This window comes from Dipteris shenzhenensis, chromosome 5, assembly GCF_047967505.1.
Source record: "Dipteris shenzhenensis isolate YYH24624 ecotype China chromosome 5, Dip_SZ_1.0, whole genome shotgun sequence".
Lineage (NCBI taxonomy): Eukaryota > Viridiplantae > Streptophyta > Polypodiopsida > Gleicheniales > Dipteridaceae > Dipteris > Dipteris shenzhenensis.
Genome location: NC_141600.1, coordinates 37,920,378 through 37,940,620, shown reverse-complemented (window position 1 = coordinate 37,940,620; position 20,243 = coordinate 37,920,378). Strand labels below are relative to the sequence as shown.

The window sequence follows — 20,243 nt, the reverse complement described above, 5'->3', positions numbered from 1 at the left end:
GCATCTCCAAGTCACCACCCGTCCAATTTTGTAGATACTGTTGCATCCCCTCCTCCAACTCGTCATTCTCATATTGCTCTTGACTGCGCCAGAGCGGATGCAATACATGTGCCACCGCATGGATTGGACGATGGAACCAATTCCACCACTTATTCCATATAGCACGGATGGACTCAACCCTAAATCATGCCACAAGAAATTAGAATGCATTATGCATGCAAAATTCATAGACTATAGATAATAGTACATACATAATATATATATGAAAATTCCAGGCTTCATGATAACAAATTGCCATTTAGTAACTGCAATAATTATACATATTACAAAAGTAAAAAGTCTTACTTATCAGGCGATAGGGAAGTGTTTCTGTTGAGGGCCTCTCCAATCTTGTCCATAAACTCGTACAAGAGCCCTAATGTGCTTCCCTCCATGTCCGTGATGCGAAGCACCTTGTAGATAGGATTAATCGATTTGATTAATGCCTCCGCCTGATTCCACCAAGACTCATCCATGATCATGCAAAAAAGTTTGAGAGACTTTGCTTGGCCTCTATCATCCCAATCTCCTTACTCCCGAGACACAACCGTGCGCAACAAGCCCTGGCGCACTTGCACAAGCCTCTCCACCACTATGAACATGTAAGCAAATCTTGTGGCTGGAGGTTTCAATAGCTCAAGGTCACTGTAAGCCCGATAGATGCTGAGGACTTTGGGTCTCTTCGTGACAAACTTCACGATACTGCGGGCTGTGGAGAAGATGGCATCAATCCAAGGTATCTTCCCTAGGTCCTCGATCAAAAGATCAAGGCAATGTGAGGCACAGGGTGTCCACACAATCTTAGGGAACTCATATTCTAACATGGCACCCATTGACACACAATTGTTCCATTCTGTTAGGCCACCTTTCATTGGAGTAGGCACGAACTCACAAGGTCCTACATCCGTGCTGGGAACACCTGCTAGATGGTCTTTCACTCGTGTGGCAGACCCCGTTTTGCTTATGCGGCAATAGTTGCATCTCCACTTCTTGGAGCCACCGCCTCCTTTATAACTATCCAGGAGGGAGACATGGACCCAATAAGCATCTCTCGGCATTGAGGAGGATGGAGAGGTGAGAAGGAGGATGGAGAGGTCACAAGTGAGAAAGGATGGGAGGTAGACCGTAGAAGGAGGATGGAGAGATAGAGGTAAAAGAGGATGGAGAGGCGGAAGGAGCCTGGAGGATCAGAGGTAGAAGTGAAGGAGGATGGAGAGGAGGAGGATGGAGAGGTAGAAGGTAAGATTAAAGAGAGGATGGAGAGAAGAAGGATGGAGGGATGGAGTCTGGAGAGTAGGCTGCCAAGCTGCAGCTTGCAGGATGGAGAAGATGGAGCAAAGGATGAAGAGGATGGAGAGAGAAGGATGGAGGTCCAAGAGCAAAGGATGGAGGGATGGAGAGCTCAGAGAGCTTAGAGAAGGTGGAGAGAGCAGCAAGGATGCACAAGAGGAGTGGAACGGGCGGGAGGCGACGAAAGATGAAGAGAGACGGCCCGAAATCGCGTTTTTAGGGTTTAGGGCAAAAGGAGGGTTTACGAAACGGCGTTTCTTGACGAAACATCGTTTCCGTTTCGTCGTTTTCGTTTCTGCCCACGAAACGGGCGTTTCGTGCAACTATGGCCCCTTCTTTCTGTACATACTTCCTGGAGTTTCCCTGTGCCATTTGTATTTCATGTGCCTTGTTGAAGTCTTGGTGTAACTTGCGTGCAGAAGAAAGATTGGTTGGGACTGAGAGCTTGCATTTGAGGGGATGGTAACGGGAGCTGTTGACTATGGTGTAGGTGGCTCATTGTGCATTGAAGCCCTGTTGTGAGGGTCTTTGGAGATCATAAGTCATCCTTCGGAACTTGCTTGAGGCAATTCTTTGATTGCTGTGACGGCCACACCGTCCTATACATGATCATGGGGTTGTTTGTTCGCAATCTTTGGTGACGAGAAAGAAAGAAAGAAATTTTATTAGAGTCTTTGGAAGACCGATGGGTCTATGAGACTGAAAGAAAACCTGATACAAATCACAATAAGGGTGGAGCTACCAAAACGAGCATCATCACCTGTGCTGAATCCTAAGTTTGATCATACATAATCATATACATCTGGATGTAACAATGAAAAGAAAAGGACTGGAGCGGAGTGGAATCCTCCATATGTCATGTCCCCTTGGTTGGTGCATAGCGGGTGATGGGACGTTGGTGCCCGTCAAGGGGTGCCGTGCGTCTCGGCCTCTTGGACGAGGCTCGACGCAAGACCAAAGCCACCGTGACTCCCGTGGGACGTATCCCGGGGCTAAACAATGACGGGAGGTCCCCCAAAGTGATCTATGTGTCCCCTCGATGTTTCGTGTGTCATGCTGCGATCATCGGGGGTTGGGGTCTCTGTCACGTCAGCGGCTAGAGACTGGATGATCAATGTCACTCGATGGGAAGAACTCTGTGATCCTGCTCTGAGAGGTGTCTAATGATGTGGCCAAGCCCCGTCGCCTGAGTAAGTACTTTCTATGTCGGACTCCCTCGTGAATGAAGGCCGCGAGGCATCTCTGATTTGGGTAGGCGAGGAATCTGGAAAGGAGCCCGGAGCCGTCTCTGAAGAGGCAGTGGTAGCGACCTCGGATGTCGTAGTACACTGGGCACCTGAAAATAAAATGCTCCTCCGACTCAACCTCATGACAGTCGCACAATATGCATAAGCGATGCTCCCTAGGAATCCCCTCTGCTCTGCTGCTCTCTATGCAGAGGCGGTGTGATGATATCTGAAACTGTCCGATGGAGATCCGTAGTGAGTGAGGCATATGAAGCTCAGTGTACCCCGGTGGTGTGATGAATCTCTCGTCCGAAATGCGAAGACAGTAATCTCTGTAGAAACTCAGCTTCACTGGAAGCTCCCTCGGCTCCAACCAGGTCCTAAAGGTGTGTAGCTGCAGGAGATCCTCTCGAATGACCTGGTTGGTATGTGGCCCAATCGGGATGGTGGGTGGGACTACCGAAGGGGCATCTAAACTGTATTGAAAAGGAGGTATTCTATCGATGTGGAACCCTAGTCTCACAAACCATCTATGAGTCCGTGCATACCAGCATCGCTCGTCTCCCTTTGCTGCCAACCTCATGGAGGAATCGAGAGCCAACCATGGCAACCTCTGTCTCCTTCATGTGCAGTCCCCATATGATCTAACCCGGTGTAGATATGTGATGGTCTGAAAGGTTGCATCTAGCTGGAGTGGAGAAGCACCAAACTCGGCGTGAATGATGTGATGTGCTACAGACGGTTTCCCCTGGATCATCCGTGAGAACATGAGGATCTGCAAGCGCTCCACCCGTGTCCACTCTATCTCTGACATGTCAGGCCCCGAACAAGGGCTACCATACATACCGGCTGGTCAAACCAAGGAGTCGAAGAGAAAGAAAGAAAGAAAGAAAGAAAGAAAGAAAGAAAGTTTATTAAAGTCTTCGGAAGACCGATGGGTCTATGAGACTGTGAAAATCCTGATACAACGAGCTGTGGTAGTGGAGCTACTAAACGAGCGTCCATACCAATGCAAAATGCAAAATGCCAAAAATGCAGAATGGCAGTACTAAGTCCTAAGTACAACATAGTCATGTCGGTGGTCGACTATGTATCAATCTCAGCATCATCATCAATATCATCATCATCCCCAGCAACAACAAGATATCAGGATGGATGAGGCAGTGGAGGCATGAAGTCGACAATAGAGTGCTATCGGCCACTCAGAGGTGCGGTCTTGGCACGTCTCTTGGTTGTAGCTCTACGTCTAACCAGGGCTACTGTGACCCCCGTCGGGTAGTCGCTCTGCTTTGCCGCTCTCAATGCGAAGTCTGTGTGAAGAGATCTGGAACTGCCCAAGAGAGATCCTCATCGAGTGGGGTAGGTGAATCTGTGTGTATCCTGGTGGGTCAATGAAACCCTCCGCTGTGATATGTAAGAAGTGATCTCGGTAGAAGCTAAGCTTCACTGGGAGTTCACTCGGTTCCAACCAGGTACGAAAAGTGTGTAGCTGTAGTAGATCCTCACTCGTGTGATAAGAGGGGAGAGAACGAAGCATCCATGCTATACTGGAAGGGAGGTAGTCTATCCATGTGGAGCCCCAGTCGCTCAAACCATCTCTCTGTACGTGCATACCAGCACCTCTGATCTCCTCCTGCTGCAAGTGCCATAGAAGAGGATAAAGCTATCCATGGTAGCCTGCTACGCCCTGAGGTATAATCCCCATATTCCCTTACTCGGAACAGATATGTGATGACCTGAAATGCAGCATCTAGCTGTAAAGGGGGTGACCCAAACTCAGCTTGAATGATCTGGTGAGGAACGGATGACTTACCACGAATCATCCGTGATAGCATGAGAACCTGAAGCCACTCCACACGGGCCCACTCTGTATCCGACAAGTCTGGCCCCCAACAAGGACTGCCGTGCATCCCCACTGGGCGAGCCAAGGAGTCAAAAAGCAACCCCTTGGTGCGTGGATCCTGAAAGTGTGAGCGGAAGCACTGCCTCTCTAGCCTGGCCAATGAGGCATATCCTCTACTCAAGCGTGCCTGCATCGCGGGTCTCATAGTGAAGCTCGGTCCGGAGAAGATAACCCCAAGATAAGTGTATGATGAAACAATCTCAACAAATGACCCTGCAAATGTGAACTGCTTCTGACGCATGATGGCTCGAGATGTATTGAAGATCATGACCTTGGTTTTACCCAGGTTGACCTTCAAACATGAGACTCACAAAAGGACTGTAGTGCGTCTAGGTGTCTATGAAGCCCCTCTGCTGAGGAAGACAAGAGAGCCACGTCATCTGCATAGAGCAAAATTTGGATTAGCATGCCCGCAAGAGAGCAACCTACACCCCCCTGTGTCTGCATCACTGTGTCAAGCTCGTCAATGTAGAGGCCAAACAAGGTAGGCGACAAAGGACACCCTTGTTTGACCCCGATGGTACTCATGATCTCATCTGTCCACCCGTATCCTACCCGAACCTTGCCAGAAACTCTCTCGTAAAGTGCCATGACAGCCCAAATGTTCTCCTGGTCATAACCCAAGTCCTGTAGGCATCATATGAGGCGGGCTCTCGTGACCGTGTCAAATGCCTTGGCGAAAATCCACAAAGCAACAATAAACCCTTTGCTTCCGTGATCTCGCCTCCTCGATGATACATCTGAGCGTCAGAATGTGGTCCATGGTTCCATGATCACGCCGGAATCCGGCATGTCCTGCTGCTGTGAGTCCTCGGCACTCTGCAAGTCTGCTAACCTCAGAGTCAAGTACTGATGCATAAATCTTGGACATGACATGTCCAATCATAATGGTCCTGTAGTTCTCCGGGCTCTTGGGATCCCCTGCCTTTGGATGGGTGAGATAGTGTTAATGGTCCAAGTGTGTGGAAATCCCAAACAAACCGCTTGATTAAAAAGCTTTGCTAAGATCGGGGCTAGGAGGTTAATCCCATATGCAATGAACTCAGTGCATAATCCCCCATGATCCTTCGCTCGGCCATTATGAAGTTTCATTACATGCATCGTTTACCCCTCCTCTAGTGAAGAGGGTGCAGGATGTGGGACAAGGCATGTGTGAGAGGCTAGGGACTGGCTGATTTGGGATGTCATAAAGTGTGCGTGCATAATCAAACCAGATCTAGGTGTCAGTGAGTGGCGGAGGGGACCGTCCTAGAAGAAATCTCCGCCAGAAGTCCTTAGAGTTGTTACTAAACAAAATGTTCAATAGCTCCTCCTCGTTTTGACGAACGAAGTCTAGTTTCTTCCTTCCTACCAGTCTACGGTATTCACGTAGCGTATCTGGTGCGCTCGAAAGACTGTTTTTGGTTTCGAATTTGAGTTGACGGCGTAAGGCCTTACACTCATCATCGTACCAACTATTACAGGGTACGGTTCCAGGGGGTGGTGGGCGGGTGGAGCGGGTGGTGTGGGGAAAGGCGTGAATGGCAGTCTCGTGTAGTGAGCAGGTGACAAGGGCAGCACGATCCTCTAAAAGGGGTATGAAGTCAATATAAGGGAGAAGTATGTACAGACGGCCAGAGTAAGAAGGTGAGTGATCCTGATCAAAGCATATATCGTGGTAGGTGGAGTAAGCACTGAGTCGGGTGGAAGGTGATGTGCGAAGGGAGGTGGAGATGCGAAAGAAAAGGTATGTGTGATCAGCCCCTAGGAGGAGAGGTGCTACAGTGAAGTCAGTAATGCGAGATGTGAAGACAGGGGATCCCATGATGTAATCAACAACACTGGAGCCCCCCCCATGTGGAAAGGATGTGAAACCACCTGAAGCGGGCCATCTGTCAAGACCATTATAGATAATGAGATCATGTATTCTGCCCAGGTCTAATAGGGCCTGCCCATAGGATGAGAGTGGACCTCGCCTGTCAGCCGAAACCTGTAGTATACCTGCCTCTTCAAGGTCAGCAGCTGCCAGAAGAGTGGAATCAGCTCTGAAATCAAGAAGTGGTACCTTGAAGTGTGGATCTGAAAAGGACTGCAACTCCACCTGAACCTCGAACTCCTCTTGTACCCCTCGTCTCATCTCTGTAGGCAGACTCCCATGTATATCCGTTGACTATTGGGAGAGGGTGCTCTGGACTCTGATGTGTCTCTGTATAGAAGACTATGTCATGGCCTGTATAGGATTCCGAGAAGTTCCCTAGTTCTGACCATAAGGTACCATTACAGTGCCAAATGGTGCAGGACGGGGTCTCGGATATCTGAGTCTCATAGGCCCCGCTTCCCTATGTAGGGGAGGGGGCAGGTGTCCTACGGGGGCCTGTAAGAAGTCGTCTCTCGTACCACTGCTCACTTCCCCTCCTTTCGGGCATGATCCCGCTGCTGCAGCAAAGAGCGCCTCTCCTCAACCTGTAGAGGTGTGAGGTCCTCATCCATAGAGATCGCTGGCTGATCTCGAAGGACTGACCTGCGTCGTAGAGCCGAAAGTCGTGCCTGAGTGTCATGAAATCGTATGATCAGGGGTTGCTCTCGGTTGGGATCTCTCCCCACCCGCCATGCCCTCTCTATCCTGTGCTCAGCCACACCCAGGGTAGCGGTCACGAACGCAGTCGCATCTACCATTGGTGTAGCCTCAGTGCGTGGGATCCCACGTACTCTGATGTTGAGAGCCTTATTGGCTCTCTGTTGCTGCTCGATGAGGGTAGCCGAAACGGTGACCCTTGCGGGTTCGCGTTTGGCCACGTTAACCCATCTAGAAGTCTCCTCAATAGCAGATTGCATGCTCGCAATCTGTGCCTCGACCGCCGAGGTACTCCCTGGGACAGTGTGTATGGCTGTGACCTCCTGTCGGAGCTGCATGATATCTTGTCTAAGTCCCTGAATAAGACCTGCGTGCTCCGAAATGGCCCTAGCCTGCTCCTGTATGATGCGGCTCTGCTCGTGGTTGAAGCGGACTTGCTCCTGTGCGAAGCGAGCCAGCTCCATCTCACGCTCACGAAAATTATGTATCTCCGTGAGTAGGGTCTCACGGGCCTCTGGTGTGTCAGTCCACCCATGTTCATGCTGAAACTATGGTGATTGTGGCATGAAAGAGTGGGACTGAGTCCGAAAACTGGACGGTGGCTGAGTGAGGAACGGAGATGACAGTGGAATGGGTGAGGCTGTTCCAACGGGGTGTGGGAGGATGGGCTGACTGAGAGGGAGAGGGGAGAGTGAAGCGTAATGCGGCACAGTGTATGACACCTCGGAAGTAGGTGTCATAAGCTGTGTGAGAGCTGTAACAGGAGAAGAGGGAAAGGGAACAACAACCGGCGCCATGGGCATGAGTATGTCACTGATCGTAGATGTAGATGGAGCTGAGACTAGAACTAGAGCTGGGCTTGAAGTCGAAGTAGAGATAGAGATAGAGGGAGCTGAGGTTGGTTCTGAAAACGAAACTGACATTGTAGCAGGAGTTGAGGCTGAGGTTGAGGTAGAGATAGATGCTGAAGAAGCTGAGGCGGGTCCTAACTTTGCCTTGCTGTTTACCCCGAGTCCACTTCGGTTGTCCACTTCGGTTGTAACGTGTGTTCACATCCTCCAAATTCAGTTGTGTCGTTTGCTTTTTTTTGTTGTTGTTATTTTCGTCTTTCTTGGCTTTGTCCTCCATTCTCTTGGGGTGCGGGTGCAAATCTTAGTGTTAATGTTCAGCCGAGAGCGGGAGCACCAGTTCCCCCCCCCCCATAATGGGAGGCACGTCCAGTGCGAGGTGGTGGAGAGGTAGTGCGGAAGCCTGAAGTGGAGAGGCAGCTAAGAGGTGGAGAAGGAGGAGAGGCTAAGATGGCGAGGATTTTTTATTATTATTTAAAAAAAAAGGTGGTTGTGGTTCCCTTCCCCCACAGAAAAGAGACCCAAAAAAAAAAAAAAAGGGGAGGAGGGAGGGAGGGAGGTGGGTAGTGGCTGAGTGAAGGGGTAGCGGGGAGCGAAAGGGGGGGGGGTGCGGTTAGCTGCAGCAGCGCCCAGGGAGGGCTGAGCGGGGGGTAGCGGGGGGGGTAGCGGAGGGCTGAGGGGGGGGGTAGCAGAGGGTAGCGGGGGCTTAGCGGGGGGGTTGAGCGAGGGTGGCGGAGGGGTAGTGGAGGGCTGAGCCGGGGGGGGGGGGGGGGGTTAGCAGAGGGTAGCGAGGGGGCTAAGCGGGGGGTAGCGGAGGGCTGAGCGAGGGTAGTGGAGGGTAGTGGAGGGCTGAGCGGGGGTAGCGGGGGGCCTGAGAGCCCTTCGAATGGGCTTGGGAGCCTAGAGGCTACTCGTGACCACGTGCGTAGCGCAAGTGTCCAAGGGCCGAAGGTCGGCCTTCAGCCTGCTATTGGTGGAGCTATTGGTGGAGTGTGGCTTTGCGCAAGCGCTGCTAACGATGAGTGCCAGATCGGCAGAGGAGGTGATGGTGAGCGACGGACTAGCACAACAGAGCAGTGACGGACGTGATGGGCGAGCAAGTCGTGAGCAGCGATGAGCGATGAGCGACGGACGTGATGGACGAGAGAGCTCAAACCAGCTTCAAACGACTTCGATCCAGCTCCAGATTAGCTCCAAGGAACTCCAATCCAGATAGTAGGGAGAGAGAGAGAGTAGGGGAGAGTCTCTTGTGCCAGCAATACGGGACGCCTTCCTTGGCTAGGTGAAGGAGAAGAGCCTTGGTCCGAGGGTCCCGGAAGAGGGAGTGAAAGCACTGTCTCTCTAGCTGAGCCAGTGAGGCGTATCCCCTGCTCAGTCTGGTCTGCATCGCTGGTCTCATCGTGAAGATCAGGCCGTAGAAGATGACCCCCAAGTAAGTGTATGAGGATACAATCTCAATTGGTGACCCACCCAAAGTAAAAGTAAACCGCTTCCATTGCATGTTTGTTCGAGAGGTGTTAAAGATCATGACCTTGGTCTTGCCACCTCCAAATCATGGGATAAACAAAAAGCCTACAGTGCATTCAGGTGTCGTTGGAGCACCTCGGGTGTGGACAACAAGAGTGCCACGTCATCTGCATAAAGAAGAATCCTGATGATGATCCCGGCAAGAGAGCAACTGGTCCCTCCGAACGTCCCCATGAAAGTCTCAAGCTCATCGATGTAGAGGCCAAACAGGGTCGGTGATACGGGACAACTGTGTTTGACCCCTATGGTCCTCAGGATCTCATCTGTCCAACCTGCGCCTGTACGAACTCGGCCTGAGACTCTCTCATACAGCGCCATGACTGCCTAGATGATCTCCTGATCAAATCCCAGTGTCTGTAGGCATAAGACGAGCTCGAGGTACTGTGTCAAAGGCTTTGCGGGAATCCACAAAGCAACAGTATACCCTCTCCTTCCATGATCTGGCCTCCTCAATGACACTCCTGAGTGTGAGTATGTGATCCATAGTCCCATGGTCTCGCCTGAAACCGGCCTAACCCTCTGCTCTGAGTCCTCTCATCTCTGCGAATAGGCTGACCGATGCATCCAATACAGCTACATAGATCTTGGACATCACATGTCCAATCATGATAGTCCTGTAGTTACTCGGGTCCATGGGATCCCCTACCTTGTGGATGGGGGTGATGGTGTTGAGTGTCCAAGTGCAGGGGAAGCCAAGGCAAACAACGTCATTGAATAGCTTTACTAGGATCGGGGCTAACGTGTCGATCCCATGTGCGATAAACTCAGTGCATAGCCCCTTGTGATCCTTAGCTCGGCCATTGTGCAGTTTCAATGTCACGTCCTTGACTCCCCCTCTGGTGAACAATGTGCAAGTGGTGGGACGAGGTGTGTGTATGAGGTCTGGAGTGGGCTGGTGTGGGACATCATATAGATGGTGTGCATACGTGGGCCAAACTCTCCTGTCGGTGAGGGGTGATGGGGACCTACGCTCAAGGAATCTCTGCCAAAAATGCTGTACAAGATGTGCAGCAGCAGCTCATCATTTTGACGAAGAAAAGCTTGCTTTTTCCAACATACGAGACGTCGGTACTTGCGTACCGTGTCTGGTGTGTTTGGGAGGTGACATCTGGTTTCAAGTCGGAGCTGTCAGCGATAAGCCTTGCACTCTGCATCGTACCAATTGTTGCAGGGTACAGAACCAAGAGGTGGTGGTTTAGTGGACCGTGTGGTGTGGGGAAAGATTTGGAGGGCAGCCTCGTGGAGTGTGCAACTAATCAAGGCAGCACGGTCCTCTATGAATGGTATGTGATCGATGTAGGTTAGGAGTCTGTTTAGGCGTCCAGAGTAGGCTGGTGAGAGGCTGTGATCAAAGTGTATGTCGTGGTAGGTGTCGTGCTTCCTATGTGGTGTGTGTGGTGTGGCTAAGCGTGGGGTGGCGATAGTGAAGAATAGGTATGTGTGATCAGCTCCTGGAGGGAGTGGTGCTACGGTGAGGTCGGTGATACATGAAGTGAAGGTAGGGGATCCCATGATGTAATCTACTACACTAGTACCCCCCTTGTGTGGGAAGCAAGTAAAACCACCTGAGGAGGGCGATAGGTTGAGCCCGTTGTAGATGATGACATCATGCATCCTGCCCAAATCAAGGAGCACGTGTCCATATGGTGTAACAGGCCCGTATCGGTCCGATGAGGTCCTAGTCATACCTGCTCCATCTAGGTCCATGTTTAGCAGCATGATAGAGTCGTCTCGGAAGTCCAAGAGTGGTGCCTGTCACGTACTCGTCCTGGCGTTGAAGTCCCCAACAAGGAGAAATTCCCCGTGGGCTGAAAGGTCTGGGATATCCTGATGTAAGGGTGCATATGGCGATGTCTCACCCTCTTCTCGTGCCACTCTGGCGAAGTGGGATGTGTCTGGTGGGAAGTAGCATATTGCTATGAAAAGGTCACGGGTGTATGTGCGTTGGATCCGGATCCACATGAATCGGGAGTGTGCGTCCTTCCTCTCAATGGTGACTCCCATGTGTAGCCACTGACTATTGGTAGTGGACGCTCTGGGCTCTGGTGTGTCTCTGTGTAAAAGACTATGTCTCGTCCTGTATAAGACTCCGAGAAGTTCCCTGGGTATGACCATAAGGTGCCATTACAGTTCCAAATGGTGCAGTCTAGGGTCTCAGAAACCTGAGTCTCATAGGCCCCGTCCCCCCTAGGGGGTATGAGTGGGAGCCCGACGGGTGCCGGTCAACAACCTACCATCTCGGACCACGGCCCATTTTCCCTCCTTGCGGACAACATTCCGCTGCTACATAAGAACTCGTCGCTCCTCAATCTGTAGTGGTGTCAAGTCCTCGTCCATGGATAGGGTGGGATGTTCTCGTAGAGAGGCTCGGCGTCGGAGTGTCGCTAGTCGAGCATGTGAATTTCTGAAGCGAATGACTAGGGGCTGCTCTCGGTTGGGATCTCTCCCAACATGCCATGCTCCCTCTATGCCATGGTCGGGGACCCCTATGGTGGTGGTCACAAAGGTAATCACCTCCTCCATGGGTGTCGTAGTGGTGCTGGTGCTATCTCGCGTGATCCCTCGTATCCGGATGTTGAGGGCCTTCGAAGCCCTCTGCTGCTGCTCCTATATGGCGGCTGAAACGGTTGCCTTTGCGGGCTCCCGTTTTGCCACATCCATCCATCTAGTCGTCTCTGCTATAGCCGACTGTATCGTGGCTATCTGTGCCTCCATCTCTGTGACTGGGGTCCTTCGAGGCGTTGCTCTGAGGGTCCTGAGCTCCTCTCGAAGCTGTGTGATGTCGTGTCTGAGTCCTTGGATAAGGGTGCCCTACTCGTGTATAATGCGGGCCTGCTCCTAGGTGTATCGGGCTTGCTCCTGGGTGTAATGTGTCAGCTCTGCCTGACGGGCCCGGATGCTGTGTATCTCAGCCAATAGGGAGTCCGAAGCATCTGGTGGGGGCCTAAGATGTCCTGGTCCAGGTGGGAACTGGATCTTGAGAGGGGTTGGAATGAAGGTGGGTTGTTGAGGTTGTACTAAGGGTGGGGACAGTATGATCTGGGCAGGGGAGTGATATGTAGGAGTAGCGAGGTCGGACGAGGTGGTCGGACGAGGTGATGAAGGGTGGCTGACTGAGAGGTAGAGGTGATACGAGGGGAAAGTACTATGGAGCCATGGCTGATGGGGCCAGTGGTGAGGCTACTGGAGAGGAGACTTGTGATGATGATGCAGGAGAGCGGGAGGAGAGAGGTGGCGTAGATGATGAGGCAGATGATGGTGGTGAAATAGTGGTGGTAACCATAGAGGTCGAGGATGTGGTGAGTGGCATGGGCTTTGGGTAGGCCCCTTTCTTCTGGGCCGCGGTGCTGTCCACTGTCAAACCGCTCCGGTTGCTGCGTTTGTTGAAGTCCTCCAGATTGAGTTGCTTTTGTGTTTTCGCCTTGTCACCGTTCCCCTTCCCCATCTCCACGCGTATGCAGATTTGGATTGAGGGGTCTCCCGCCTAGTCTCCAGTCCTCATCCCCATGTTCCCTTCATTATGGGGGCAAAGAAGGGACTGCAGGAGGTCGAAGCTGCTTTTTTTTTCCCCCCTTAAAAAAAAACGTGGGGGGGGGGGGGAGGGGGGGTAGCGAGGGGGTACAGAGGGGGTAGCGGGGGGATTAGCGGAGGGGGTAGCGGGGGGTAGAGAGGGGTAGCGGGGGGGTTAGCGAAGGGAGTAGCGGGGGGTAGAGAGGGGTAGCGGGGGGGGGGTAGCGAGAGGGGTAGTGGGGGGGTAGCGAGGTAGCGGGGGGGTAGAGAGGGGTAGCGGGGGGGTAGCGAGGTAGCGGGGGGGGGGGTAGCGAGAAGGGTAGCAGGGGGTAGCGAGGTAGCATGGGGGTGGGAGGGGGTAGCGGGGGGGGTAGGTAGTGGAGGGGGTAGCGGGGGGGTAGTGGAGGGGGTGGGGGGGGGGGGTAGCAGAGGTAGTGGGGGGGGTAGCAGAGGTAGCGAGGGGGTACGGAGGGGTTAGCGGAGGGGGTAGTGTAGGGGTAGCACAGGGAGAGAGCAGGGGGTAGCGTAGGGGTAGCGCATGGAGAGAGCAGGGGTAGGGTAGGGGGAAGCTTGTGGAGGATTGTCATGGACTCTATAGACTTTAAAACATTCAAGTTGACTTCGTGGAACTTTGGTCCATTTGAGTAATGGCATTAGGGATCTAAGTCTTATCAAACCATCATATGAAGTTAAGGATGAACATGCTATTGCTGAAGCATATATCATTAGGTATTGAAGTCTTATCAAACCGTCATATGAAGTTAAGGATGGACATGGTATTACTGAAGCATACAGAGGTTCTCAAATTATGATTCTACAAAGACCGTAATCATTGAGTTACTTGTTGACTTAACCCTTTGTCTGCTAGTTGGTCACACGTTTAATTGACATGTTCCTTCTTGTGCTTGAAAGGGAAATGGGCTTTCTCACCTTCTACCCTTTTCTATCATAATAGAAGCCGATCCTACTGTACCTTTTGCTACTATAGCTTCAAACAAGAGGAATCCCTTTTCACATTACCCAAAGTGATTAGTTTAATGGAGCCTTTGCATCTGCTTAATATTCATTGCAAAGAGTTAAAAAGAACACAAAGTAGCAAAATCGCATGATGTGGAACATATATTGTAATGCTTGGGAGAGAAGAGGTGAGAGGAGAGAGAAATAAAGGGGGCAGCGAACAAAACTGGAGATGGGGCAAAATGATAATGGGCTAAGTCAGACAATTTCTTTCTGCTTCAGGGCCCAAAGGGAAAAATTGAGGACTGCATCAATGTCTTCTATCTTTATGTGGTTTAGTGCTCTTTTCTTTGTTTGGTATGGAGAAGTCTGTGATATTAGAAGAAAAGGTAGGGGATCCCATGAGGTAGTCAACTACATTCGAACCAACTCCATGCAGGATGCCCATTATAGACAATCAAGTCATGTATCCTGCCTGTATCCATTAAAGATTTTCCATATGAGTGATTGGGCTCGCCTATTTGCGGAGATTTCACATAGATCAATGTCAAGAAATAGAATGGAGTCTTGCTAACGTCAAGGTTGGTCTGGGCAGTAGATGATTACTGACGATGAACATAAATGAATGGATGATGATGATGAACAATAGATTGGTGACATTGACGAGCAGCTGATGAGTGATGACAGCGGACAACAGATGGACATTGGCAAGCAGAAGAGAGGAGAAGGGGCTGAGCGGAGAGGATAGAGAAGGGGGTGAATGGAAAGGAGGTTGTAGTGGGCCGCGTGGAGGGGTTGAGTAGAGAGCTCGCGGAGGGGAGAAGCTGAGGGGACACAAAGATGGAAATCCGTCCGTTGAATGGGACTTTAGTGGGATGAGCAGAGAGCTGAGCGGCGTCGTTGAGTAGAGGAGTGGAGGAGCGCAGGAAGCAGCAAGGATGTTTAGGCTATCAAAGATTCCAACTGTAACCTTAGTTCTTCTCCTTTGCCTTTAACCCTAATCCCTGTGGCTGGTCCATATAGACCGCCTCTTGCAAGTCACCATTTGGAAAAGCAGTTTTAACGTCCATCTAATAAACAGGACATCCATAATGAGTGGCAAGGGCTACTATCAATATCACCGTTGCCTGTTAAATTGTTAATGTACTTAAGGGTTTCATACGTCCCCTTCAGAATTAGACCCATGTCTTCTAGAATAATCATCTATGAATGTCAGGAAGTAAACTTTACCTCCACTAACTTGACATTCAGAGGACAGCATAGGTGGGAATGTATCAGCTCAAAGATACCTTTTTTCTTCTTTGGACACTTTTCTCATGGCTGTGCTCTCCCATGATACATTCTTTGCAACTCATCTCCTCTTGACAAAGATCAGGCAAGCCATTCACAAAAGCTTTCCTGTTCATGAGCACTAGGCTTTGTATATTTAGGTGGCCAAACCTTTTAAACTTCTTTCCTATTTAATTTTCCTATTTAATTGATGTCAGTTTATGAAGACCTCTCCCTTAATTCCCCTGGCTATGATTTTGAAATCATCAGGCTTGTCTCGAATGAGACATTCCCTTTTATCAAATTCCATCTTCTTCTTCTGTTTAGTAATGACAATAACAGATAAGAGGATTTCTTTAGACTTGGAACATATAAAATGTTATGTATGTCCCTATTTAGCATTCATATTGGTAAATTACCGGCACCCTTGATTAGTAAACTCTGGAGTCTCCTAGTTCTACATGATCTCTATCACTATTATCTAAGTGAGAGAACCACTCGTGCGCAGAGTAAGTGGCTGGAGGCTCCAGATTAAATAATCCACGACTCATCAGCTTGGCTAGACTCACTTGGTTTTGATATTAGCTGAAGCTTTCTCAAAATTACTAGTTTGATGCATGCTTACATTCACAATGCCTTTACCATGAGGTTTATGTACGCTTATAGCCATATTAAATAGTCTCTTCCAACATTCAGAAGCAAAGTAACCAGGCTTCCCATAGTAAAAGCAAGGTTCTTTCTTCTTCATGTGATTCTATTCATGATGATCTTTTTCATTATGTTGACACTGAGAATTAAATTTCTATTTTGATTGAGGGCTGACCTGGGGTTTCTGATTTTGACTGTTATTTAAAGCCACAAAGGCCGTATCATTCTGGTTACCTAACTTCTTGCTCTGCCTTTTGGTATCCTCATTGGTGAGCTATCCGTGTAGCTAAGTTAAAGTGGGAGGGTGCTCTTTGTAAGAGAGTGTGGTGACAAAATTTGTCCCACGAGTCTGGATGACCGTTGACAAGAAGATCAACTACCTGTGGATCATGCATCTTCTCACCAAGCATTGCTAGTGATCTATCAAGTCTGAGGTGATTCAAATGGTCATTCACATTTTCACACTCTCACATTCTAAGCGTGCTCAACTATCTCTTAATGACTTAAGGCTTTTTGCGTACTAGGATCTTCATAGGTTGTCAATGTTGTCTGCTGATGTTTTCAAGTTTCTGACAACAGGGATTATGTTGTCCTTGATGCTCAGATTTATTAGATTATGAGCTTGTTGGCTCTTCTCATCATAACTCCCATAATTCTCTCTTGGACGTTTTTCAATCCCATCATTTATACTCTGTAACTTCACGCTTTGAGAATATTCTCAAGCTTGAATTTCCAGACACTATAGTTGGTTCCATCCAACCTATAGCTTGCTATAGTTGAATTCCCAGATGCTATACTTGGTTCCATCGAACCTAGCACCTTCTGGAGGGATATTCATTGGTATGACTAATCATGTCTTAACTACGTATCAGACAGACTTCGTGAGTGCGGTGTGTGCTTTAATAGAACAAATCAATCAGATGGAAGTGATCACACCTAAGCAGATGATTGATATTTTCTAATTCAAGCACAAAGTGGACTACATACAAAATAGAAATAAGGCTTAAGTCCTTACCGCTGATCAGAATGATGATGATGTCTCCCCCTTGAACCCAAAACTACCTCCAAGTTGCTGGTGCTCTTCTCTCAGTGTGAGAGGATTCCTAGCTATCATAAGCCCTTCTCTCAGTGTGAGAGGATAACTAGGTATGAGATGATTACACGAGGGTAGTTGTTGATGACGAGGATCGAGTAGGAAAAACAGGGCCCACGTAATACACCTGGCAATGTGTATTGCCCTTCTCTGAGGGTCAACCAATCTATGAACCAAGGTGTGCAATTGTAAGAGGCTAGTTCTTGATGATGAAGAAAATACACAAACAATGCGTGTCTTCACAAGCCGTTAATGCAAGGTGCTTGTGGATCTCAAGAGGAGAAAAAGAATGCCTTTAAATGGCGAGGCTTGTGGGAAGTACTTCACTGCAAGGCTTCAGTTGCCTTATGACCAATTAAAATAAACGGAACAGCTTCAGTAAAGCTTATGGTGACCTCAAATGCTTTCAGTTTGAAAAACACACCATAGAGGCTTAAATCAAAATTCCATCAAGCTCAAGTGACTGAAAAAAGGTATTTCCCTCGACGGAAATATTCCCATCAGACTTCTTCTCCTACTTTTGTCCCTTTTAGTTGATGCACTATTTGTTAGGCTCTTTTGCAAAGCTTGTTTCAACTTTTGAGCTTTTTGCTCAAGATCCATTGCTGTCACAAATGTTCGCACAGATGTATCTCCTCAGATCTACACTGTATGATTCATGAAGGCGGAGAAAGAGGGCTTTAGAGGACTGATGTTCACAGCCAGAGGTGATGCTGCACCTCTGTTCCGGGCTATTAATGCTAGTAGAGGAGAGCTAGTTGATATTTTGTTTCTATAGGAGCTTGCCCCAATCTTTGTGTTCGCCTTTGCATAATCCGCTTGTCTTGTGCTTGAGCTAAGGCTCAAGCTGCTAGGGGTCCTTGAGTCTTCTTTGTAGATTTGCAGATATAGCTTGCAGATCCCATCACAGACCTTCAATCCTCACTTCTATTCCAGGCTTGCTGATTTTTCTACTTCAGCAGCATTTCTGCACAAGCCTTTGCTTTGTAAGAGCACCTCTCTATTGAGTCTTACAAGGGAGGTCTCAAGGAGCTCAAATTTCCAAGCTCAGCATATATGTGTGCACTTCTGACCTAGAAGACTGCCCAAGGTGAGTCTTGACAGGTCTATATCAACCTAGCTTTGATACCATGAAAGAAAACAGAAATGAGAGGCTGCTAGACTGCAGTGCCCCTCCACACACGGGTAGGAGATGCGTACACACTTTAATTGCTGCAAACTAAAATACCAATCCTGGCTATAATGAGAGCATACAACTGAAAATGCAGCAATTAGACTGCAAATATACAATGAACCCCAAATATAGCAAATTTTAATTGAGGAGATGTGGAGGTGAGAAGGGAGAGGCTTCCCGGTAGCTTTGCACAAAAGCTAGGTTTTCAGCCCCTTCCTATCTGGCACATTGACATAGCGTTCCCAATCAAAATGCATCAAACTCATGCACTAGATGTGATACTTGCATCTGATCGGACGCCATAGAGTAGTGAACGTGTGTGACATGTGCCAAGGCCACAAGTCATAGACCAATGGCATGATGCCATGTGGCAACCATCCTTTTTCCATGATGGATGTATGTGGAGGCTTGCTACATCAATTGTCCTCTTAAAAATCTCTAACCTGTATGACATAACATCATGGATGTCCAATCCTAGGACCTAAGATCCACCTATAACTCTTTTTGACCTGTTATCAATCCTAACCCAAAATGACCCTAAGGTAATTTAGTGAACTAAGTTTATAGCTCATAACTTTTTCCAACATAGCTCGCTCTCTATCTCTTCATCTCAAGAAGCCTCTTCGATGTTCCAAGACCTGGTTCAGAAACTCGCCAATTAAGCTGGTTTGCTGTCAGGAAGGACACAAGTATTGAATCTTGTCCATGACATGTTCATAGTCTCATCTCTTGACAAGCATATGAATATCATCTTCAACTTTTGCCTTCTGATGCTGGTTTCATATTCCATCCTTTTCTCATCTGAGCTCACTTGTATCTTCCATATTATCTGCCTTTTGTTGACTGGAATTCCACCTCAACTGTGGCTTTCATTTTTCTAAGCTTAGGTTTGGGATTGCACAACTGGATCTATGCCTGACTTTGTGGATCCCTGCAAGTGCAGGCTAAGATGTGACGTCAATCGGTGTTGAGATCAAAGTTTTTCTAATCCTGGTTTTGTACTATCTTCTCTGGTTGTTTTTTCTAATTGCAATGTTTGATTTCGAGTTCATGCACATTATCTCTCAGATACAAGGGACATAACTCCATAATTAAGCAACAATGAAAGAAACCTTGCATTTCATTTGGTTTTCAAGTTTCAACGGGTCCCAAGTGGAGCCCGCTTAACCAGCTTTATGAGGTGAAGCAGAAGGACACTCAGTCCTTAAGAGACTATCAGATGATATTGATTATGGAAATTTGACTTTGTATGTTGCAGGACGAAATTGAAGTCACAGTGAAAACAGGTAAATACAGTCACTGATAGAGTTCTCTTTTTCTTTGACGCAACTGCTTCATAGAAGGCTTTTATAGATTTCATGCTGAGTTCTCATCAACTCTGTTTTCCTTGGATATGCCTGCAGATGTCGAGAATGATTCTATCTCAAGTATTGAAATAGCAGAACAACAGATTCTGGTGAGATGCAACTTCATATGTGCAAACACTATCTGCTTTGCTGTCCTTTAAAAGCCCATTTGGACATTTATTTGAGAACACTTTAACTGTCATGTGCAGGTATCTTCCACTGAATAATATATGCTATGATATTGCTTGATTCCAATGGGCAAATTTGTTATCTAAAAACTGGTTCCCTGTTTGTTTTCATTGTTTCTGCCTGCATGTTATAATGGGTTTAGCCAAGGCCAAAAATAGTTTTCTTGCATCCTCTTCATGTTCTCTAGTGACTGCATCCTGATAAATGTGGTCGGTATTCCAGTAGCTGTTTAGTCTGTGTCACTGTAAGTGTGATCAGTATTGAGGAGTAGTGCACAATTAGTAACGAAATATGTGGAACATATATAGGCAAGTTGACTTTTATTGAGATCCTAGCTGTGTATAAAGAGTCCTGAGTGTAAAAACATAGTGTTGGAATCAGGCTATTTGTTCTTATCTCCCTTTTCAGAAGTTGTCGAAACTCAAATTTGAAAGGATTTAATCTAAGCAATCCTTATGGTTCTTTTCCTTGATTTTTGTATTAGTCTTGAAAATTGTAAGTTAGATACAGCTATCCCTTTGCAGTGGGCCTCTACTTATGGGGGACAGCATAGATGTATCAGATGGATGGTGCTTTTTCTGACACAGGCATCCCTTTTCACGTTGTAGGTCCCTTGTGGGATAGTGGATAGGAAACTTCGGTTTTCAGTGTACAGTCTGGAGATAGATTG

At 48.4% G+C, this 20,243-nt stretch overlaps 1 protein-coding gene across 1 annotated transcript in view; it reads left to right on the top strand.

Moving 5' to 3' along the window:
- The window catches only part of ATGRIP (Golgi-localized GRIP domain-containing protein), a 157,093-nt gene that overhangs the window by 110,200 nt on the left and 26,650 nt on the right, over positions 1-20,243 (top strand). The window contains exons 20-21 of the mRNA XM_087374604.1: positions 19,297-19,324; positions 19,442-19,494. Of these exons, the coding sequence (XP_087230730.1) occupies positions 19,297-19,324; positions 19,442-19,494 (81 nt within the window). The remainder of the gene's footprint in view (positions 1-19,296; positions 19,325-19,441; positions 19,495-20,243) is intronic.